At 36.4% G+C, this 25542-nt stretch overlaps 1 protein-coding gene across 2 annotated transcripts in view; it reads left to right on the forward strand.

Annotated features, from left to right (window-relative positions):
• ARID4A (AT-rich interaction domain 4A) overlaps positions 1-25542 on the forward strand; it is a 62871-nt gene that overhangs the window by 20678 nt on the left and 16651 nt on the right. For both annotated transcript variants that reach the window (XM_079768908.1, XM_079768909.1), the window contains exons 9-19: positions 680-759; positions 1634-1710; positions 2325-2491; positions 12719-12791; positions 13718-13812; positions 13963-14060; positions 14583-14814; positions 17075-17325; positions 20168-20365; positions 23951-24035; positions 25107-25248. In XM_079768908.1, the coding sequence (XP_079625034.1) occupies positions 680-759; positions 1634-1710; positions 2325-2491; positions 12719-12791; positions 13718-13812; positions 13963-14060; positions 14583-14814; positions 17075-17325; positions 20168-20365; positions 23951-24035; positions 25107-25248 (1498 nt within the window). The remainder of the gene's footprint in view (positions 1-679; positions 760-1633; positions 1711-2324; positions 2492-12718; positions 12792-13717; positions 13813-13962; positions 14061-14582; positions 14815-17074; positions 17326-20167; positions 20366-23950; positions 24036-25106; positions 25249-25542) is intronic.

Here is a 25542-nt window from a genome sequence, read left to right on the forward strand (position 1 = left end):
AAGGGTGTCTGAGGAGTGAGCGGAGTCCCTCTGGCAGGTGGGGTCCCTTTGCCTGGCCTTCGGGGATTGGGCCAAAACCGGCAGTCTGGCATCCCTCGAGGGGTCCAGGAGTGCTAGAGGGCACTCTGCAAAGTTGCTGTCGCTTGGCAGCTCCTGTGTTGAGTGTCTGCCCCCTGGTGGTCAGTGCGCGTCATAGCTACTGGTCGGTCTTTTAGGCTTTTATATATATATATATATATAGAGAGAGAGAGAGAGAGAGAGAGAGAGAGAGAGATGACTAGATAAAATAAAATATCTAGAAAACTAATATGTTAAAGAAAAATTATAAGGTTATCTTCTTTTATAAGTAATTAATAATGGGAGGTTTTGATAATGAAGCTCTTTCTTATAAAACACTAGAGGCCCGATGCCAGCATTGGTTTCCTTCTAGCACCCAGGACCAGGGCTTCCCTTCGTCTGCCAGCAGGCACCCGGGACCCGAGATTCCCTCCGGCCACCGGCAGGCATCCAGGACCTGGGCTTCCCTCGCAGCCCCAGCTTCATCTGGAAGGTCGTCCAGAAGGACGTCCAGTCTAATTAGCATATTATGCTTTTGTTATTACAGATTATCCACTTGAGAATATATTCTGTTTTTGAGCAAGGATAATAGGAATCAATGTATTCTTATTTTTTATTTTAGGTAATATCTCCCAGTTGTAATGATGACATCACAGTGAGAAAAGACCAGTGTTTAGTTCGATCATTTATCGATTCTAAATTGTGAGTAATGAATCACTTCATACATTGGGAGAAAAAAAATGGAATCACAGTGATAGAAAAGTTTTTAAAAGTTTAATCACTTCATGAACTGAATTTTTACTTATGTTTTGACTTTGTAATGTAGGTTATTTTTTACTTAAAAACTATAAAACCTGAACAATATGTGAGAATAATAGTAAATAGTTTTTTAAATAAAGCATGATGTTGATTTTCTCTTCAATTGTAAAAATTCTGTAATTTCTATGTACTATTACATGTTATGAACTATGAAATAGTCTTTAAATAAAATTTATTTACCAGAATAATTATCTTGACTTTTTTTCTGATTAAAAGTCAGATTTTTAGAAACTTTTCTTAACTTCAGCTCTGCTTTGTTTCCATAAAAAGATGTAAGATTTAAAAAATATGAGTTATAATCCTCTGAAAAATTTAGTGCCATAATATATCTCACAATGATAAACATATTTTAATACTACCTTCTATTACATTTCTTTTTACTAAACCAAATAGTAAGTTTAAGAAATAATGAAGATCAAAATAGACATTTTTGTCTTCATAAGGAAAACATCATGCTGATAGAAAGTACCTCATGCTGTGTGTAGGAGAGTTGCATAGCTTGAAATATTACAAATGTGAGGCTCTCATTAATATACTTTGACTATGTGACTCATCAGAATTAAGACACAAGCTTTGCATATATTACCTCTTACTCTTTATTAAGGATTAGGATATATATGATGTTTTTAAAACATTTTATGTGCAAAGTAATTATGATTTTAAGGTGTATATTTTTTCTATATATTAACAAGGACTATTTAAATGATGATTTTTATTTAATAATGATTCCCTCCCTTTTCTTCTTTTCTATAATTAGTTATTCTGTAGCAAGAAAGGATATCAAGGAAGTGGACATTCTCAATCTGCCTGAATCTGAGCTCTCTGCTAAACCAGGTAAGATAAGGATGAATCAGTGCATTATTTCATGATGTGGCTGTAAATGGCAAAACTGACTAAAGCAAGACAGACTATTCTCTGGTGCCATTTTAACTGTTTAGAGTTGATATCCACTCTGATTTGATGGCTATTTTTTGAATGTCTAGAAAGAACATTTGATTTATAATTTTTAGATGAGGATTACTTTTCATGTTTTACCATTAAGATTTCTTAACAGTACTTTCTAGAGTAATAAACATTAATATGACATTGTAACTTATAAAAGGTGTTCGAGTGTATTGTATTATTTTGTGTGTGTGTGTTTATTGTTTTCAGAGAGGGGGAGAGAGAGATAGAAACATCAGTGATGAGAGAATCATTGATCGGCTGCACACCCCCTATTGGGGATCGAGCCCACAACCCAGGCATGTGCCCTTGACTGGAATCGAACCTGGGACCCTTCAGTCCGCAGGCCGATTCTCTATCCACTGAGCCAAACCAGCTAGGGCTGTATTGTGTTGTTTTATAAGTGATAGTTGAATTTGAACCCAGATCTTTTGATTGAATGTTACGCCTTTCAGTCATGTTATGCTTATTCCATAACAATTGCTAAAGTGTGTTTTAAATCTTAGGGCTACAGAAAGCAAGCATCTTCTTAAAAACTAGAGTTGTTCCTGATAATTGGAAAATGGATATAAGTGAAATCCTTGAGTCATCTAGCAGTGATGATGAAGATGGCCCCCCTGAAGAAAATGAGGAAGAGAAGGAAAAGGAGGCCAAAAAGGAAGAAGAAGAGGTGGTAGGTGAAATTTTGTATTTGTAACATATAAAAACATTTTAATATAGAGGCCTGGTGCATGAGATTTGTTCACTGTGGGGGAGGGAAGGGGGTCCTTCAGCCCAGCCTGTGCCCTCTCGCAGCCTGGGGCTCTTGCAGTCCGGGACCCTTTACTCCTTACCACCTGCTTGCAGTGGAGGCAGGAAAGGCTCCTGCCACCATTGCTGTGCTCGCCAGCCATGAGCCAGGCTTCTGGCTGAGCGGTACTCCCCCTGTGGGAGCGCACTGACCACCAGGGGACAGCTCCTGCGTTGAGGGTCTGCCTCCTGGTGGTCAGTGCGCATAGATTTGCATATTGGGCTTTTATTATATAGGATACTCTAAAGCAGTGGTCCTCAACCTTCCTAATGCCGCGTGACCCACAGGTTGAGAACCGCTAGCAGGGTCGCCTAAGACCATCAGAAAACAGATATTTACATTACAATTCATAACAGTGGCAAAATTACAGTTATGAAGTAGCAACGAAAATAATTTTATGGCTGGGGGTCACCACAACATGAGGAACTGTAATAAAGGGTCGCAGCATTAGGAGGGTTGAGAACCACTGCACTAAAGTAAAGGTTATACATTTGTATTTTTTCCCCTCTGTTTAGAGTAGGGTTGGGGAACCTTTTCCCTGCCAAGGGCCGTTTGGGTAGTTATAATATCATTTGCAGGCCATACAAGATTATCAACTTAAAAATTAGCCTGCTTATTTGGTCAAACATTTAATTAACTCACCCCTAATGCCTTGGCAGGGCCAGACCAAGTGATTTCAATGGCCTTATACGGCCTGCGGGCCCGACATTCACCACCCCTGGTTTAGAATCTCTATTACTTGTTTCTGTCTTCCTCTGGTTCATCTTGATTTAGGAGAGAGGGTTTGTTTGTTTTTTGGCTTCTAGCTTAGTGGGCAAATCAGGATTAATTTTTATCCAGTAAGAGGTTACAAAGAAGAACTCTTCAGGTAAATCAAGGGCAAATTTTATTTTTATTTTACTACCTTTCCCAAACAACCAAGAAGTAAAGAAATGTGTGTAGGAGTTACATGTGTTACCTCATTTAAATGTTTGCTATGTGGAGTAACTGGTGTTATCCTACTTTAAAGAAGAGAAAAGTAATGATCATAAAGTTAAATAACTTTTCAAGGTGACCCAGGTTAAATGTGGAGAACAAGGATTTGAACCTAGGTCTGGTCTGTCTTAACTTCGAAAACATGACCTCTTTCAGAAATTTAACAGTATCTCAAGGATAATGGGTATAAAAAAATTCTATAAAAACTGAAAGAAAATTTCATTTGGCAGTTTGATCAGTCATAGGAAAGATTTAAATTACATTTTTGAAGTGCTGATGGTTTTTTTTGTAATATTATATGTCATTTAGAGTATTGTAGGAAATCATTCAATGGAATTCCACGTAATTATTTACATGACTATTGTTGTCTATTTATTCAGTAGTGTTTTGTCAAATGGGATAAATTGTCCCGTGTATTTTTGGTTGTTATGAGGTAAAGGAGTTTGGGGATAGACAAAGAGAATGAGTTTACTGAAAAGGAAGACCTCCTTCTTTGAGCATGAAAAATATTTGTTTGAAAAATGTGGAATGCTTATTTCTGTTTTACATTTACAAATATGAATTTATGAAATAAGATTAGTATACTTGTATGTGATGAAGGGCATACAACATTTCTCTCCTTTTACTTCCCCTGCAGTATTTGGTTTTTTGCACTCTGAAATCAGAATGGCGGTTCATACTTAGAGGCTGCCTACAGAGTTGCCATAGTAACATGCTGTTGGTTTTAAGTGAGCATGCTCGGAAAGACAGGAAGGTTTAGCAGAGGCTTGGCAGGTTGCCAATGGAGGTTTGCCAGATGCTTTGAAATGGGCTGTCTTTCTTTTCCTTTCATGTAATGTCTGATTTTTATGTGGAAGAGAATGTAAGTAGTGCTGTATAACCCTGCGGATGCTATGCCCTAAGAGGGAAAGCAAATATTTGCAAGTCAGACTGAAAAATGTTCAGACACTGTACTGATTAAGTAGAAGGGGAATCTAACCATATTGCATTTGAAAGAAAATGCAGCATATAGGTAAGCTTTTTTTTTATATTTAGTTACCATTTTTATTGCCAAAAATGAGGTTAAATAGGAATTTTAGGTATTGGTGATGTGGCTGATATGGTAGGACTCGTAACCGAGCGTAATTGTTTTTTGTAAAAGAGACAGTAGGAGTCTATTTTTAGAATATCAGAGGACGAAGGCTATTTTTCTGAAACATAAAATAGATTTTGAAATGAAAATGAAGAGATAGTTTGGCAGAATTGAGAATTTAAGGTCTAAATATTAAATGTGATTTTTGTATTTTATCTGTATTTATAGATTATATGTTTTCAGGATAAATAGGCCACATTTTCAGGGTGTGAACTGTTGCAGTCAGGTTTTGATATTTTTTCTAAATTACAACATTGGGTTAGTATCTTGTATTGCCAATTATTGAAAAAAGATTAGTCTATTTTTGCTAGTACTTTTAATTGGTGTTCCTTTCAGAATGCATTTTCTCTATTCCCCACCCCCCAAAATACCCTGAAATTTTAAACAAAGAGGGAAAAAAGAGCTCTGTAGTAAGATTGGAGAGGATAGCTTAAAAATAGTAAATAGTGCTCTTATTACAGCTATTGATTTCATAAAAATCATAATGTTTTATTTAAACCAGGAGTAAATATTAGTAAAAAAGAATGAAGAGCAGAGGCAAGCTCTGTTACCTATTGTTTGCAGGTAATAAGTAAAGAAATTAAAAAGGTAAGGACTTTTATAAGGCTAGCATCTTCTTATAATGTATTATTTAAGTTAAGAAACCTGCTAAAATTAAGTGAACCAAGATGCTTTCCATGTACTAAAAAATAAAAGCAAAATGTAGGCACTGATTTATATGGTTATCATTTTAAATTATTTTTCAAATGGTCATTTTCATAACATACTTTATTGAATTCATTGATAGAAACTAATTCCTTTTTCTCTGGCTATATAGGCAGATTTTCTTGAATGAGATTTTGATTGCTTTAGGAAAAAACAGCTGCATTTTTGCTCTTGGATTTATGATTTAGTTGCTGAATCATTCTAACTTGTCTGGAACAGTAATTTAAAAAATTGGTATATTGATAAACTGAAAAGCAGGTGAATCTATATATAGCAAAGGGAAAAAAATGGGTATGCTATAAAATGAATTAAAATCTGATAAGCCAGGGCCTACCTGGCTTAGTCATTACAGGCCTTTACTACATAAGTGAGGCTAAGCTGTTGTATTACATTACAGATCATATTTTTCTCAAAATGCAATTATGGTATGCTTTTTATGAAGATTTAATGTTGCTTTTCAATGATCAAAAAGATCTTTTATGACATTCTGTAAACCACTACAATAATACTTTAGCCTCTCATTTGGTGTTTGTAAATTTTATGCAGTAGAATCATACAAGTGTTAGATACTTCTGCAGTGTTCATGGGCAGTGGGCATTGTTTTTATATTTCATGCTTTGAGTGTCCTAATATAGCCTTGATAAGGAGATTTGAGATTCTATGACTTTACCATGGAGAAGTATCTTTTTACTTAAAATTATTTGAATTCCTAAACATTGGTAGTTTAGGATTCCAGTACGAGAAATATATTTTATACTATTCCTGGATGGAAAAAGACTTGAGAGTTTGACAGGAAGTAGATGATATCTCTCTTGATGACTTTAAATTTTAACTCACTGGTAAGTGGAGAATATTTTTGAGGGTATTACTTAAATGTCTTTTGTTAAGAAAATTTTATATTAAAAAATATATTACTGAATTTCCTTTTGAGCTTTGAAATTGCTTGAACGTCCATGTAAACATAAAGTAATGATGTCAGTTATTCATTTACTCCTGACATATTCACTTCGGATGAATATAGGAGAGTTTTCTAAAGATAAAGTAAATAGGTGATTGCTTAGAAGACTAAATATAAGGGGGGGAATTTGGCCAGTCTTAGCTTCTTTATTCTTTTGGTTTGTTATAGGTAGGCTTATGTGTTGAGCCCCTTCAAAAAATCTTTTCTGGTTTCATATTTAGCAAAGAAAATTAGAATTTAGTGAATTTTTATAAGAAATGTTCATTTTTGTTTAGAAGTATTGGTACCCATTTCTCTGACCTGTGCATTATCTAGGGATCACTGTTACATTTAATGCCTAGAATTATATTCCACTATTATAAAATCGTAAGCGCTTGAATTTTTTATTCATGGAAATCAGAAAGTATTTTAATGTTCTCAGTTTATTCTTGGAGACTTAGTGATTTTTAAAGTAAGATTGTTTATTTAATCCTCACAACAGGATTTTTTATGACCGAGAAAACTTAGAGATGACAGAGGTTTTCACAGAGTTTTAAGAATATTTTCTCTCTTCCTCTAGATTTAATGTCTATGAAAGCAGTGGTTGTTAAGGTTTTGTTTTGTTCCCTTTTCCCACCAATATAAACATCCACCATCTAGGAACACAGAGCTTGGCACAGAGTAAACCTTCATTTAATAGTTTGTGAATAAATGAATGAGGTGTGAGCTACGCAGTTATCCTAACATATTTCTGTTTGAAACAAAGTGTTGTAAGATTTGTTGTAAGGTTCTGGAAAGTTCACTTGGAAGGAAACATGGGATAGGTATCTCATAATAGGTTTCCTTTTGTTTTTTATCCTCACCTGAGGATATGTTTATTGATTTTTAGAGAGGGGAGGGGGGAAAAAGAGAGAGAAACAAACATTGATGTGAGAGAAAAACATCCATCAGCTTCCTTCCATACACGCCCCAACTGGGAATTGAACCTCCAACCTTTTGGTGTATGGGATGATGCTCCAACCAACTAAGCCACCTGGCCAGGGCCATCATTTATTTCTTTTATCAGACAGTGCACTCTGTAAGCAATCTCATTTCCTTATCTAATATTGTGAGTTTATAAATTCTTTTTGGCTTAAGCTAGTTTGGAATAGTTTTCTGTCACTTGCAATAAGAGTTCTTGAATAATGCTCCTCTTTCGTATCTTGCTCCCACTTATTTCAGTATCTTTTGACTAGTCTTTTCCCCTCCTATACCCCTTCAACTCCAATCCATTATCCATAGACATCTTCCTAAAACATAAATGGTTCATGCTGGGAACCCTTTAATGGCTTTCAGCAGCTAAAGGATGAAGTTTAGATCTTTTACCTTAACCTTTTATAAGTCTGGCCCTTCATGCATGCCCACCTTTTTATTCTCTCCTCCACCATTTTCCAGCAATAGGGAACTTCTTACAGCTTCCCTCACTACCTCTTATGTGTTGCTCAGAAGCTGCTTGTTGTCAGGTATATTACATTGAATATCACATTTGTGCTTCCCATTTGCTTTATTCATATTAAATATAATAGGAAAGTAAAATGAAAGTTTAAAAAACTCAGAAAACAATAAACTATGATTTAAAGGATCCAATGGAACAAAGAGAGCACTGGCTAAATTACAGTGGTTGAGTATGACTTATAAATGTTATATGCATTAACCTTAGTAAGTTGTTCTGGTATTTATTTCAGTTTTTTAAAAAATCAGTGAGGTTATTACTTCATGTTTCAAATTTAAAATGTATTCAAAAAAGCATAAGCAGCTACTGGTATTACTGTTGCTTTTATGTTACTCTTCCAGTCCACAGAGCTGTACTTCTTGCAGTGCTCCCCAGAGTGGAGCTTTTAGGGTGTTGTCTTAATACCCTCATTTCCCTAACAGAGAGATCTGCCCGTGTTAAAGGAGTCCAAGCTCAGCCTCCTTTTCTTTTTAAAGTAGTGGGGCATTACAGAGAGAACAAGGGATTATAAGAACTGAGGAGTTGAGAGAATGTGTGATGGAGTTCCAGGGGTGGGGTGAGAAGGGGAGCTAATAGAGAGGAGCAGAGGAGGTGCTGTAGACAGCAGCATGAAGGGTAAGCAAAGCTACTGTTGTCCAAAATAACGTTAATTCACAGAAACAGTATTTTGGTATTGAAAAATAAGCATGGTATACTAGAATTTTTTAAAAAAAGGAGGAGGGTGTTATATAATCATTTAATAACTTATTAAGGATACCTGTAGGGGTTCATGAGAGGTGAGATATACCCATCAATAAAAGATGTGTAGCCAAAACCAGTTTGGCTCAGTGGATAGAGAGTCGGCCTGCGGACTAAAAGGTCCCAGGTTCGATTCCGGTCAAGGGCATGTACCTTGGTTGCGGGCACATCCCCAGTAGGGGGTGTGCAGGAGGCAGCTGATCGATGTTTATCTCTCATCGATGTTTCTAACTCTCTATTCCTCTCCCTTCCTCTCTGTAAAAAATCAATAAAATATTTTAAAAAAATAAAATAAAAGATGTGTACTTCACATACAATACACAACACAGGGAAACTACAAAGATCAAGTTCAGTTATATCCTTTCCTAATCTGTTATGTGCTAAGAAACTACCCTAACCCCCTTCAGTAGAACTGTATAAGTTATATTGGTCTGAGGGGCTTTGTGTAAAGTGTATCATTTTTTACAAAGATTCTTTGTTTTGTTAATCCTTACCCAAGGATATTTTTCCATTGATTGTTAGAGTGGACGGGAGTGGGAGAGACACAGAGAGAAACATCGATGTGAGGGAGACGCATCGATTGCCTCCTGCTCACGCCCTGATCAGGGCCAGGGATCAAGCCTGCAGTCGAGGTATGTGCCCTTGATCAGATCGAACCTGAAACCCTTCAGTCCACAGGCCAATGCTCTATCCACTTATCCAAACCACCTAGGGCTAAAAAAAAAATTCTATAATAATGAAAGCGTAATATGCTAATTAGACAGCTGAATGACCTTCCGGATGAAGCTGCGGCAGCGGGGCTGAGGTAAAGGCGGTTAGGGGCAATCAGGCAGGCAGAGTGGTTAGGGGTGATCAGGCAGGCAGAGTGTTTAGGGGTGATCAGGCAGGCAGGCAGGCAAGCGGTTAGGAGCCAGCAGTCCCAGATTGCGAGAGGGATGTCCGACTGCCGGTTTAGGCCCGATCCCGCAGGCCTAAACCGGCAGTCAGACATCCCCGGAGGGGTCCCGGATTGCGAGAGAGTGCAGGATGGGCTTAGCCCCCCCCCCCCCCCCGCCCATGCATGAATTTTGTGCACTGGGCCTCTAGTATTCTCAGTAACTAAGAATTTATCAAGCCGAAACCGGTTTGGCTCAGTGGATAGTGCGTCAGCCTGCGGACTCAAGGGTCCCAGGTTCGATTCCGGTCAAGGGCATGTACCTTGGTTGCGGGCACATCCCCAATAGGGGGTGTGCAGGAGGCAGCTGATCGATGTTTCTCTCTCATCGATGTTTCTAACTCCCTATCCCTCTCTCTTCCTCTCTGTAAAAAATAAATAAAATATATTTTTTTTAAAAAGAAGAATTTATCAAATGGTTGATACAACCTTAATAAATACCTAATCTGCAGTTGATGGCTTTGTTTTGTTTACTTGTTTTGGAAGAAACTTTGATTTCATATCAACGCCTTTTTAAAAAATGGTTTTTACATATACTGGACTAGGTGCCCAGTGCACGAATTCGTGCACCTTGAAAGGAACTGTGGGTTGAGAGGCTGTGGTGGGCATGGGCAGGTCTCGGCCCATCTTCCACACACCCACCTAGCCCCTCCCACCACGGCCCTTCCCCCCAGCCCCATGTCTGCTGACAGCCCCACTCCTGCTGCCTCCGCTCCCACGTGCTGATGGCGCCAGCCAGCCCCACTTGCACCCGCTGATGGCACTGAGCAATTGGGGCCAGCGCCAGCAGCCGGTGCAAGTGATGGCTGCTGCCCTATCGCCCCTCAGGAGCAGGGGGAGTTGGAGGAGTCCTGAGGGGCTATCGGGGCCTGCGCCAGTGCCAGTGCCGGCAGTGGATACAAGCGCCGGGCGAGACCGCGGCACATGGGCGCAAAGAATTTTTAGTAACCACCAGAGGCTCGCCCTAATGACAGCAGCTGGCGCCCTACCTTGGTCTGGCTCCCCTGCTCCCCTGCTCACCATCCCGCCACAGCCGACATCCTCCATGTTCCACACTCTGCTACTTGCTGCCAATGCCCGCCATGTTCTGCGCATACCCCCTGGTGATCAGTGTACGTCATAGCGACCGGTTCGGTTCTGCCTTTTGGTCTGTTTGCATATTAGGGTTTTATATATATAGATAAGATGGTCTTATTTGAATTCTGTATGATCATAAATACTGGAAATGAGTTGTTAGCCTGAGGAGAGAATATTGTGATTACAAAGCCCAAGCAAAGCATAGAGCCAGTCTGGCATAAGGTGTTTTTGTTTTTCCACCCATACTGAAAGTCCTTAAAATTAATATCTGAAATGATTCTTGGCTACTAGATTTCTTTTTTCCTTGAGTTAACTCATTGGCAGGTTTCCCCCCCCCCCCCCTTCAGTTACAGTTAACATTCAATATTATTTTGTATTAGTTTCAGGTGTACAGCATGGTGTTAGACAAAGCGTTTTCCCTGATAGGCAGTTGTATTAATAACCTTGCAAAAGCAAGATGTTTTAATTCACATGGGGAAAAAGACTTTTTTGTGTGTATATATATTTATTTTGTAAAATTTACTTTTCACCCTGGCCAGTGTTGCTCAATGGATAGAGTGTCAGCCCAAGTACCAAAGGGTTGCAGTTTCACTTCCTGGTCAGTTCGATTCCTGACCCCATCTGGGCAAGTGTAGGAGTCAACCAATCAATGTGTCTCTTTCACATCAATGTTTCTTCCCCTCCCTCCCACTCTCTCTAAAATAAATAAATAAATAAATGGAAAAAATACCTTCAGGTGAGGATTAACAAAACAAAACAAAAATTTATTTTTCAATTACAGTTGACATACAATATTATATTAAGAACTGCCATTGTTGATTTGAGCATTTATTAATGACTCCTGTTAACTTTGTAAATTGCTATTTTGAGGCTTAGTAGAATTTTGACTTAAGTTTCTTTATATTTGATAAAACTGAAAGAACTCCAAATTATAAATCATTCTGAATGAATTTTAAATAAGAATGTTCCCAAATACTAGTTTACAAGTAGCCTATCTGAAAAGGGAATATTTTGTTGAAACCCATAACCAGTTGTTTTACTAGAGCCAAAAAACCTAAGCTGCATAAGAAGAAATCATTAATTTATATAATTAGTAAAAAGTCACACTTAAATAGGTATTTGTAGAAATAGTTGCTTTATCATGAATGTTTCCATTCATTCCTCTACCCCATCACCCAATAAATGAGCAATTATTTATCTAGTTTTTTTTTCATAAGAAAATTTTCATTGTCTTATTTTCAGGGGTCGCAAAGTCAATACAGATGCTAGGCAAATCAGAAAAGCAGGCTAGTGTGATAAGAGGGAATGATAGAGTTTGGGGCAAAACAGAATTTATATGACTCATTAAAAGGCTTAAAAAAATTTTTTTATCCTCACCCAAGGATATGTTTTTATTGATTTGAGAGAGAGGGAGAAACATGGATATGAGAGAGAAACATCAATCTGTTGCCTTCTGTAAGCGTCCCGACGGATGATGGAACCGAGACCTTTTGTTGCACAGAACGATGATCCAATCAACTGAGCCACCTGGCCAGGGCAAGGCATTTAAAGTTTTTACAGATATGGTGCTTCCAAACAAAAAATCTTTGCCATGTGACTTTGCAACCTTTGGGTTATATTCATTCAACAATAACAAAATTTTGATGTTTTTGTGTGGGTTGTTTTTATAATAAATACATTTGTAATTAGTGTGCTCATCTATCAATGTATTTGTACAGGCCACATGGTATTTTAATAGATTAAAAAAAACAAACGAGTGAGTTGAAAACACTCTCAGCCTATTTCATTCTTGAGCCCTTTTCTCATGGCTAATCTTAGTCCTTATGGTGATACTCAGGGTAGGGTTAGAGTGATAAATGGCATGAAGGGTAGAGATTGATATTTTTTAAATTAATTCTTTTATTTTTGGGGGTAAATAATGATATTTTGACAGTTGCATCAAATCAGCTTTATCAAAATATGACTTAAAATCTGGCATTGTAGGATTTTGAGGAAATTCATATTTCCAGCTTCATTAAAATTTTATCCCCTTACATTGAGTTCACAAAACAACAACAAAAAGAAGTCATGTATCTCATCCTACTCATTGTTCTACATATTTGTATATTTTACCTTTACAGCCTGAGGAAGAACTTGATCCTGAAGAGAGGGACAACTTCCTCCAACAGCTTTATAAGTTTATGGAAGACAGAGGTACTTTCATGCTCATTAATTAAAAGTAGTCATTCCTTTTACACTTTTAAATTCTAGGTTTATGCATTGTTTTTGTTAGAATCATGGGTATATGGATTTGGATTTAAAGTAATACCTGACAGTAATTAAGTACTTGGAATAAAAACAATGTTCAAATCTATTTTGAGCAGAAATATATAGGAAAATAGTTTTAGTACAATTAATTTTAGTTTCCTTGGGACTTGTAAAACCAAAACATATAATATTTCGGTAATAAAAAGTGAACAGACATAATGTTAATCTACATACCGATTAATTAACTAATACTGCCTTTGTGGCAAGTAAACTAGCCTGATCCTTGCTCTCAACAAATTAAACATGATAGGAGATCAGTTCCTATCTGAGAGAATAGGATTTCTGTTTAGAAATTAGAAAAAATAAAAGCTTTAGAGTTAGAAGAAATAGAATCCTCAAATCATAATTCTTGACGTTATGTTAGTTCTGAGAAGCCCTTAGATAAATTGTCCTGCACACAGGACTTCAGAAATCATCCTTAGGATTACTGCTAACAGTCTTAACATTTGTGTTAAAACAGAGAAAATGGAACCATGGCCTAAAATGTACCCTTTACATTGTGTGTATTCTTGCCCAAGCTTTTTGAACCAACAACACTATTGGCTATACCTTGTAGTCCTAAGGTTTAATTTAGTTTTACCCAATTCAGTGGTAATTAGAGAGGTGATTTTATTATTTGTGGAAGTAAATCTAAGGACTACCACAAGAATATACTGAATATTTTGTGTTGTCTTACTTAACTTAAAAAATTAAGGTGTTTAAACATATCCATTGATTAATGAAATTTGGGAAATTAGAAATTGATAGCTTTTTTTACCTTAGTTTTTTCCATTTGATTAAACATTATTTCTACCCTCTATAAAAAAAAATAGGTACTCCAATCAACAAACCACCTGTTTTGGGCTATAAAGATCTCAATCTCTTCAAACTCTTTAGACTGGTTTATCATCAGGGTGGATGTGACAATGTAAGTAAGGAAATGATGAAAAGTTAAATTATCTAATGTTTCACTGTTATATATACTTTAGGTGATAAAACACATTTTCTTAACATAGAATATTACTGTAAAGATGATCTCCCTTTGCAAATGTTAACAAATAAAAACTTAATTTTCCAGATTGATAGTGGTGCTGTATGGAAGCAAATTTATATGGACCTTGGAATTCCTATTTTGAATTCAGCTGCTTCCTACAATGTAAAAACTGCGTATAGAAAGTAAGTAGTATCGTTTACTCATCAAAGAATACATACTTACAGGGAATATTTTCCATTTATTTGGTTAACAAATAAAAACATTAAAGTTGGAGAAAGTGTATAAAAAGTTTAGGTTAATAGATACTTGTGATTGAAAGTTATTTCAGTGCACCAAGTCTGCTGTGCTCCATTTTTTGTGTTGTCCTAATTTCCTTTCCAAAATCAGGGATGTAGGCAGCATTTATCATCTAAAATGATGGTACATGTTATGGAGCTGAATCTTTTGTGTGAATAACTTTCAGATCAAAACCACAGTCGCTATGTTCAGTTATCACAAGCTTATATTTTTTAGGAATTTTATTTTATGATCAATGTTTCTGTTTATAATTCTTCTTAAAACACCAATAATTTAGTAACATAGAAAAAGTACTTTAAAAAAAGAAAGACTTGAGTTTTACTTTTTAAAAATGTGTGTTTAATAATATTGTATTCAAGTTAAATGTAAAGACTAAGATTTATCAAAGGGAAATACTGTTTGTTTAGGTATCTCTATGGTTTTGAAGAGTACTGCCGTTCGGCAAATATTCAGTTCAGAACTATTCACCACCATGAACCAAAAGTAAAAGAGGAAAAAAAAGACTTAGAAGAATCAATGGAAGAGGCTCTAAAACTAGACCAAGAAATGCCTTTAGTAGAAGTAAAGAGTGAACCCGAGGAAAATATTGATTCAAACAGTGAAAGTGAAAGAGAAGAAATAGAATTAAAATCTCCACGTGTAAGTACTTAAACTATTTGGTTTATTTTAAAAATTACTTAACATTTTTTATTATGGACATTTTCAGATACATACAAAAATACTCTAATGAACCTGATTTATTTTCCAGTATTTAGTTATGTGTTAGCCAGGCTAATCTAGCTACCTTTCTCTAAATATATCACGTATTATTTCTTCTACCTGAGAAATCATTTCTTCTCTTGTTTTATGTTTTTAAGTCATTCTCATCTGAGGTCAAATATTCATTGCACATTCCCTCTAACATTGCTCTTTTTATATGTAACATTTATTCTGTTTAGTATATCTTGTTTCTTTTACCCCTCTCTGCACTAGAATCACACTTCAGGAGAGCAGGGACTAGTGTCTACTTTATTCATTGACAGTTCCCAGACATCTAGAATAGTGCCTGACACAAAGTGAGGACTTATTTAATAGTTGTTGCATGAATGAATCTCCTCTTTATAATACCTGTGCTCCCAACCAGGTGGGATCTTTTCTCTGTGTTACTCCATAGCACACTGTATAGTGCTTGTGGCCATTTTTTTATGATCTGCCTTGTCTTCTAGTCATGTGCACACTGGTTTTATCTTCTAACTTTACTCTTCCTCTCCATAACTATGTAAGTCCCCTATAAGAATGATCACCCACTGTTTCGGTCATTGTTGAATGATGTCTACATAATAGTATTCATTAAAATTTAGGAGAAAGAAAATTTATCACACTATCGAAGTTCAGTTACTGAAACACATCTTATTTTTCAGTGAAATCATATTCGATGAAAGAGGAGGTTGAAGTCACCTTCTCTTTTATTTAACCAGAAACTACTTTCTAAAACTGTCTATTCTGACTGTCATCTAGTAAATGGAATTTTCTAGTGAGTTTTAGGAAACATCCAAATTGGTTTGTCTCTTTTCATTTTTTTAATTTTTGAAAATTGTGGCAAAAATTTGTGTTAAAAAATTGTGGTAAGTACACATAACATAAAATTTATCATAACCAATATTAAGTGTATAGTTCAGTGGCATTAACTACATTCACGTTGTTGTACAACCATCACCTTCATATTATGTAATCTGTACTGTATTGTATTGTAGATGTACCATAAAGTTACTTCCTAGAGATTTTTCTCCAATTTTTTACTGTTATAAGAAGAGCTGCAATAAATGTGCTTGTAAAAATGTCCTTCTAATGTAGCTGAATATAGAGAGCAGATTTGTAAAACTGGGATTTCAGGGACAAATGTATATAGACCTAAATTTTAATAGATAATAACTTTCATTCATACATACAAATATTTAAAGGGCATCTGCTATGTGCCAGGCACTGTCTAAATCTGAGAATACGAAACTGATCATGACAAAGTCCCTGCCCTCATGGAATGTAAATTTTAGTTCTTTGTGAAAAGAAAAATAAATTTCTTCTTTCTACCTTTGAAGTTTAATACATAGTCAGGAACTAGGAAAAACATTTGTTATACTGAGATATTAATTGTAAAGTATTTCAGTGGTCCCTAAATTGTTGGTACCTTTTTATCCTCACTTTATTCCAAGTAGAGGGAATCCTGCCAGTGTGCAAAGGTTGACTTGAAGAAGAATTTAGGGAATAATTAAATAGCTCACCAGTTTCATGTTCAGTTGAGTATGCAACAAGAGGCGGAGTAAAAGCTGCTGGGTGCAGAACAATACAGTGCAGGCCCAGTGAGCTCTTCAGATATTCATTCAAAGAAATCAGCTCACTTCTGGCCATTGATGCAAGTCAGTCCTTTTAAAATGTAGCCATACATAACTATAGTGATAATATTAATTTCATTTAAAAAAAAACACACAGTAGAATTAGAGACCGCTGAGCTTTTTAAAAGTGCATACAAAAGTTAGGGGGTTGGTTTATTATTACTATCACTATTATTATCAGCTTATCTCATTGACATTTAGATACTGCTTTAAAAACTTTTATTGTAGTCAAGAAATACTAAAAGTGAGATAAATAATGTAGTGAACAAAGAACATTTTTCTTTTTTAAGTAATCTGTGGCTAAGGATCATTGTAGTCCTGGACATAAGTAATTTACATGAGGTATTATTTTATTTTCAAGAGGAAGAGAAGTATATAGGAGTTTCGTTGTCACTGTCATTTCTCAAGCTAGAGAGAAGATTAGTCATTGCTATGAATGTTTAAAAACCAACAAACACATTTTCTGTTGTCCAACCTCTTCCCCCCCTTGTAGTGATAGCTATTTTAAAGCTTCTGTACTCTCTATTTAGGGACGAAGGAGAATTGCTCGAGATGCAAATTCTATTAAAAATGAAATTGAAGAAGAGAAAACAGAAGACAAATTAAAAGATAATGATACAGAAAGTAAGGATGTGAATGATGACTATGAAACTGCAGAGAAAAAAGAAAATGAGCTACTACTGGGGAGAAAAAATACACCAAAGCAAAAGGAGAAGAAAATTAAAAAGCAGGAAGACTCTGACAGAGACTCAGATGAAGAGGAAGAGAAAAACCAAGAGAGGTACAATATCTTATATTTGTTCTCCAGAAGCACCTGTCTGGGGCACATCAGTGCTCTGTTCCTGCTTAGATATTCAGGTTTGAGGGAATGTTTTCTTATTGGGACTTCCATTCCTCTTGTCTAATGAAGGTGAAACACATTGTGAAGATGATGTGTATCGCCTTTCGGAATTGGAGAATATACTGGTCGCACCATTTTAATAGCACTTGTGCCCTAAACAGTGGCCTCAAAGAAGGCTGCGCCACCCAGTCAAAAGAAAGGTCCTGCAGTTGACAGCAGGGAAGGGAGCTGGAGAAAAATGGAGGAAGTGGACAAGAGGAAACAGCGACAGCAAAAATTCCATTTTAAAAAAGGTACAACGTGGGAAAGCTAACAAACACATGGGTGCACAATACTAGCAGATGTTTCTGTGTGTTAGCTTTATCTAAGACATTTTTCTTTTTCAAGTTATTGTATTAGATTAAGTGGCATGCACCCCTTATTCTTGTTTGGAAAATACATTCTTGCCCCACATCACACCAATAAATTTCAGCTTTTTAATGTCCATCCTGTTTGCTGTTGAGTGAAAACTGTATTTTTTCCCCCCGTGTATTATATACATATATGGACTGAATTGACTTAAAAATAACCAATTAGGCAGTTCAGCTAGATCAAAGTAATATCCGACGGTGTTTAGTTGGCCATTTCTGTGTTGTCAAATAGATTTACTAATTTTTATATACTACTAAAAATGAATTTTAATTTAGCAACAACAGCATAACACACTTGTAATATAAGCTCGCCTCCATAGTTATTTTTCATTTATTACATTATATGATGCTAAGTTTTCTAGAAATTTGAATTGTTGAGCAAAATTTGGGAAAAGTAGCCTGCTGTGTTCAACTAGTGGCTGACATCCATCTGAAAGTTAACTGTGGACAAAATATTTAGAAAAATAGGAATGACTGCTGAGTGAAGAGGGAATTTTATGATTCAGTACAAATAAGTATGGGAGCTATCACAAATGTGTGTGAATTAGATTAGTGAATAAGGAAAGTTCTGTAGTGAAATATAATTAGGATTAGGAAAAGTGGAAGGAAGTAATTGGAGTCGAGTATAATTGTGTATAATGGTATTTCAAATATTTGGACAAAAAATTTAAGCAAAGGTGAACAACTTAAAAAGTAGGGTTTAATTATAGTTTAAAGTTTTGTTAATAATAAGCAATATAATATAATATATAATTATTTAACATAACTAATATATCTATATATATATCTATATATATATATATAAAAGCTTGAGTGACCGGCTGATAGCTATGATGCTCAGTGACCACCAGGAGCAGATGCTCAACATAGGAGCTGCCGAGTGACAGCAACTTTGCAGAGTGCCCTCTTGCACTCCAGGACCCCTCAGGGGATGTCAGACTGCCGGTTGATCCCCACAGGCCAGGCTGAGGGACCCCACCTGTCAGAGGGACCCCGCTCACTCCGCATACACCCTTCGAGCCCCAGTGTGGCCGACCAGGGAGGGACCATGGGAGGTTGGCTCCAGGGCGTGTCCAGCCACCCAGTCCGGCCCTGCCCAGTCCTGCCCCAGGGACCACTTTATAATTAATTTCCTATCAACGCACAAATCCGTGCACCAGGCCTCTAGTATAATACATAAAACACACAATACATATCTAAAATATAAATGGGACAAATATTTTAGAGAAAATTTCAGACATATATGAAGAACAATATTTCTTTTTATAAAATAAAATTTGAATATGCAGATAAACAATCTGTACTCTCATTCTGTAGCAGGAATCATGGAAATGGGAGACATATCTGTAGAAATTTGTTTTAAGTGGTTTCTCTCATAGTGTTTCAAATTATCCTTTCAGACTGTAATTGGAAGGTGCCCTTGGAGGAAAAACATTCCCAAGGCAAATGGGTTGTCAAAGCTATTTCATGTTGACTGCCCAGTAGTCCTCAAAATAATGCTCTATGTTTATTATAGAGCACAATGCCTTCTCTTAAGCACTTAATAATACTCTTGTGACACTAGAATGGCCTTTGATGCAGATCTCTTCTGAATCCTTGCAGTATTAACACAGGATGATTATTTGTAAAAATATTATTGGACCTCCCAATGTGAATCTCCTTTTACCTGATTATCAAAACAAAGACAGACTAATGGGAGATGAATAAAAACAAATAGAGAATATACTGGTTGCACCATTTTAATAGCACTTGTGCCCTAAACACAAAGCTTTGTTCTGGTGCTATCCCACAGTTTCAACTAGTGACCTGATATTCAAGTATCTATTGTTGGGAAACCTTTAAAATATAAACTAGTTTAAAAGATATGGTTACTAAGGTAGATAGCTCTTTTTCATTATTTTATCCACCAAAAAGTAGTCTTGCAAAGAACAATTCTAAATTGAGTAGAAAGCAATAGTAATGTAGATTTAAGACAGTTTAGTTGCAGGAAGTTACAAACTACTTTTAGATAATTTTTGCATATAAAGTGACATTTGAGTGTAAATTCCAAAGGCTTTCAGAGCATATTATTATTATTTTGTTTTAACAAAAGTGATTTATTTGACTCCACATCATCATTTAATTATATTATTGATTGGCCTTTAAAAAGTCTGGATTTACTTTTGGTACAGTGCACCTTTACATAATAAATAAATTCCTTAGTAAGTAGTCCATTAAAAATCTTCTCCTTCTCCTCCTTCTTCTCCTCCTCCACTGACATGCTATTAAGGTAATATTTAGGTTGTGACTATTGCATATGTTGGATTTTTTTAGCATATATTAGTTCTCCATTAAGCTATTAGTAGCATTATCAATGTTATAACTTACTGCAGGGAAGAAACTGAAAGCAAATGTGACTCTGAAGGAGAGGAAGATGAGGAAGATATGGAACCCTGCCTAACAGGAACCAAAGTAAAAGTAAAATATGGACGGGGGAAAACGCAGAAAATCTATGAAGCCAGTATTAAAAGCACTGAAATTGATGATGGAGAAGTTTTATATTTGGTACATTACTATGGTTGGAATGTGAGGTAAGCAAGAAATGTATTTTCTTTCTATTGAAATTTCTTTTCAGTGATTCAAAAAGTTCAAATTAATGTTGTGAAGAGCCATTGCAAATGGCATATGTGTATTTACAAAGCACACCTTGTACCCTAATTTTCCAAGATTTCCAACATTCCCACTGTTTTACTAGCTGTGCCAATACTCCCAGCCAAAGGTAGCCTAGATCATACCTATAGTTGAACAAGTTGCATGTATTACTCATTTGCAGTGAGGAAGAATGTACAGCATGGAGAGCTGTGAGGTGATTCAGTAAGAGGGTGTTAGACGAAAGCCCCGAGTACCACCTTTGGGGCAGCCATAGCCCAGGATTCTCTGAGAACATCCTGCAGGTATGGGCGAAGAACCAGGCCCATAGCTCCCAACAGTACAAATGGGTTTGTTTGTTTGTTTATTACATTTTTTGGAAATCAAAACTATATCATGCATTGTAGTAATTCTAAATTGATTACTTTAGAAAAGTGTCAGGAAGGACTTAGATTTGAACTTCTATTAGGTGATTTGGGGGAGGGTTTAAGGAAATGGGGCTTTCCTCTAGATTAGAAGTTATCAAGACATAGGGTTAATTCTGTGATTGGTCATCTTAATAAATTTTATCCATAAGGAGGGAAGACTAAATCATTGTTAATGCTGTAGGTTGGTAAAGAGGCTGTAGTCAGTCAGGAAAAAAGGATGTTTGGTCATTTTTGTGGCTTGGACAATGTTCCCGTTTTTCTGTGTTTACATACCCGTAGGGGGGTGGTTTTGTTTTTGTCTTGATTCATCACAGTCATGTTGCAAGACTTGTCTGATGTTGATGTTCTGTGAAATTGTTCATGTTCAACAGGAGAACAATACAACTTAGCTGTGATGCCAGATCACCTCTGTAGCAACACCAAGGCCTACCTGATTGTACCAGGCTAGTTTTCTTTCTCCTTTAGAAAGGCTTGTGTGTTTAATATCTCTGCTTGGTCTGTATTTGTTTGGAACCAGAGTGCTCCAAGGTTTCCCTGCATACTCACAATGTACTCTGTTATACCTCAATTCCCTCATCTCTGAATTGGGGAAGATAAAATACCTACTTTGTAGAGATGTTGTGAGAAATCTTGGTTAATACCTGTATTAAAATACAAAATGCTTACAATAATACTTGGCACTCAGCAAGTGCACAAGTAAATGTTAACTTTTTTTTTTTTTTTTTTTAGTGAGTTAGGTTTCTTTCATCTCACATCATTTTAAATAAGTTTGGGTTTATCAATATAAAATATTCAAGTATGGGTGTATTGCATATAAACCTTTTTTTTTTTTTTCTCAAACCAGCTTGTGTCTTTCACATTTCTACTAACATTAGAAACAAACCTAGTCTACCTCACTGTAGTATGTACTTGTTGAGTTCATGGGGAAAGCCTACATTTACCAACTTTGAGTCACTATCTTTGCAGTGATGGCATATTGAAGTCTTCTTTTTTCCTCAGATTCTATTCAGTTAAGTAATCCACTCTTGTTTATTGTCTTTGTATGTCTGTTCTGTTTTCTAGAATTTCCCCTTGCTATCATCTCTCTCTCTCAATTGTTTAATGTTTTACTGTATGACCATTCTCACAGACATTTTATTATATGCTGGCATTCTTCCTAACTAGTTAAGTCCCTAAATACTTACTGAACTGATTACTCACAAGGTTCATGGTTTTTCACTGCCCCTTCATACTCCTAAAAGCTGGTATAATTCTAGTGTGCTCATTGACATAGAGCCACTGTAATTCCTAGAGAATCTGGTTGGGTTTCTAAAATAGGGTGGCATGTGAAACTATGAGGGAAGTACTAGTCTTAGTTGGGAAACTCTTGGACCACCTTTGGTTGGCATTATTAATGCTGGAAGTGCCTACGTGGCATACGGTGGTGACCAGGACTTGCTGTCTTCCAGGTCAGGCCTGTGCTTGCTGGTTGTCTCATATGTCCTGTGGAATTTTAGAGTTGGGCAGAGTGAGTTACTTTTTCTTTGTTAGCCCATAACCAGACACATACCCTCTTAGTGTATTTACCAGACTATACTTGGTTTTAGTATTTATCTGTCTTTCAAACCAGACTGCGAGTTGCATGAGAGCAAGGGCCTTCCTGTTTTTCTCTATTATTCTCTACACTAGAGGCCCAGTGCATGAAAATTCATGCCCTGGAGTGGGGGGGTGGGGATCCTCAGCCCGGCCTGCCCCCTCTCATAGTCTGGGAGCCCTCAGGGGCGGGAGGCAACATGGTGATCAGGGGAAGGTGACGCCCCCATCATACCTCTGCTGCTGCCACTGTCAGCAGCGTAAGCCTCGGCCCTGGTTACCTGAGCCCTGAGCGACGGGGCAGCCACCATCCGAGGCTTGCCTGCACCTTGGGCCAGCCCTGGGCAGCTGGGGGCTGAGGGAACTGGGCGCCGCTATCTTGTGGCTGTAGGCACCGCCATATTTGAGGGTGTGGCAGTCAATTAGCATATTCCCTCCTTATTGGCTGTGGGCACCACCATCTTTGTGAGGGTGTGACAGTCAATTAGTATATTCCCTCTTTATTAGATAGGATGTCTCCTCATACATACTACCTGGCATGCTAAGTAGGTCCTCAGTAAATGTCCAAATAAATGAATACTTCTAAGTAAGGTGATAATGTATAGATACTTAGCCTGGTAAAATGAAGATATTTGGTTGATTCAGGAGAGATCGTTTTCAAACCATAATATAGGTAATCATGAAACCAGAACTTGTGGATATTGGAATCATGTCCTTGCTTTGTATGGTAACTGGGTTGCAAAATGAGGGTATGGTTTCTGTTAACATGACGCAGTTCAAAGCAAGGACTGCCTGTAGTTTTTTGTCAGTGTTCAGATTTTGGATTGTGATAAGAGTTCTATAAATATCTATATATTTACATAATGTAAGAACTGTTATTTAATTCTAGAAAGTTTAATTTTTATTTTGCCCCTGATTAGTAACATGGGCCAACTATATTGAAATGAAAAAGTGTTGCCAATATTTTGGAAAAGGTACAGGAGAAATGAGGAGTTTTCAACTTGAACTAAACAGAATAAACTTATATAAAGGAAATATCTCTAAAAATTTTCAGTCTTGGAGGTGATATAGTTCAGAATAAAATTTTATTAGACATACTAGAGGCTGAAGAGAGTTCTGTGAGGAAAAGAGAGTTGAAAAGGACTTCATAAATGAATCTGGAACTGATCATATTACAAGTTTGAATTTACCTGACTTATCTTTAAATTATTTGGTCAATAAAATGAATTCCAGTGCATTAAGTTCAGGTCTGTGGGAGCTGTGGAAAACAAAGCAGTTCAAACAATCTTGAATCTATTTAGAGTTTGCTTACCTAGCTCTCTTACCTTGCCCTATTAGTGGCAGGTATACAAAGCACTTAGTACTGTAGCTGGCATATGTTACCAACAAACCAGCCCCTATGCCCTTCACATTTCTGCCAACACTAGAAACAAACTCTTCAGTTTATCCCACTGTTGCTTTTATTTGATGAATATATTTCAAATAAGTTATTATTATGAATTTTTAAAATATATTCTTTATTTTAAGGTATGATGAATGGGTGAAGGCTGACAGGATAATCTGGCCTTTGGACAAAGGTGGACCAAAGAAAAAACAGAAGAAAAAAGCTAAAGTAAGTTCATAGTTCATATCCTTTATGATAGGCACAGGAATTACTCATATTGTGTGTTTATAAATTTGTTTTCCCACTGTAATAATCATATTGATTCTTTTAAGGTAATTGTGATTTTCTCTCTTACAACCAAGAAGCTAAAAATGTAAACACATTAACATATTGTTTCAGGAAAGGAGAAAAACTAGAGACTCCTAGGACATAGGCATTAAACTCAAATGCCTATATCTGCTATCTTGAAAAGGGATAAAGTAGGACTGGTAGTGACCAATAGAAGGACATGTTCCTCATCTAGAGAGGGTGGAACAAACCCCTTTGCAATGGGATCCAGTCAGGGTTGCCAGATTTTAGGATTTTCAATAATAGTACTTTTTAAAATGTAAAATCTGATTTATTTATTTTTAAATCTTTACTCCAGGATATATTTTATTGATTTTTTAGAGAGAGAGATGAAGAGGGAGAAAGAAACATGGATGTGAGAGAGAAACATTGATCAGTTGCCTCCTGAACACACCCTGACTGGGGATCGAACCCGCAGCCTAGGTATGTACCCTGACCAGGAATTAAACCTACAATATTTATGGTATACAGGACAACACTCCAACCAACTGAGCCACCCGGACAGGTTGAAATCAATTTTTAAATTTTGGAAGCTAATACTAAGTTTTAAAACGTATACTTGTTGGTCAGCTGTACCCTCATCCACACCCTGAATTTTCAACCTTTGCTGTAGAGATTCGTCTAATGTTTGCCTGTTTTATGGTAGATGTCTTTTTTTTTCTCAGCGAATAGCAAGAAAGAAGGGAGGTTGCTGAGTAGTTGTATAGTTTTCTAATGCACCAACTCTGACCTTCACAATATAATTGCAGTGTTAGATATTATTGACCATCATATTCATATAATTATAAAATATGTTAGAACAGTTTGTCCTTAATTATTCGATAAGCACAGATTAGGAAATTAACATATAAAATATCTAAACTTTTTGAGTTTTATTTTCCTTGCAGAAGTAGAATGTTCATTTTTCATAAGGAATGGGCTCTTCTCATACTTTTTGTTGTTGTTATCCAGAATAAAGAAGACAGTGAAAAAGATGAAAAGAGGGATGAGGAGAGACACAAGTCAAAACGGGGACGACCTCCTTTAAAATCTACCCTTTCATCAAACATGCCATATGGTTTGTCTAAGACTCCAAACAGTGAAGGAAAATCAGGTACAAGAATTGCGTGCAGCAATATGGCAGACAGCTCACCTTTGTCAAATGGAATGGAAGGTGCTCAGTTTTGAGGAGTACTGATTTTTAAGAAAAATAATATAAATTCAAAAATGTCGGTTGTATGAGAGTCGTAGAAGGTCATCTAAGTTTCTAATCTCATATGCAATTTAAACTAAAATTTGATTTGAAGAAAATATTTATTTTAGTATATCATGGTTACTTAAAACCTAGTGATAGTTTAATTTAGGCATACCTTTTCTTGTCAATATCTTAGAAATACTCTTTTAATAG

The sequence above is a fragment of the Cnephaeus nilssonii genome, assembly GCF_951640355.1.
Source record: "Cnephaeus nilssonii genome assembly, chromosome: 4".
NCBI classification, from domain to species: Eukaryota; Metazoa; Chordata; class Mammalia; order Chiroptera; family Vespertilionidae; genus Cnephaeus; species Cnephaeus nilssonii.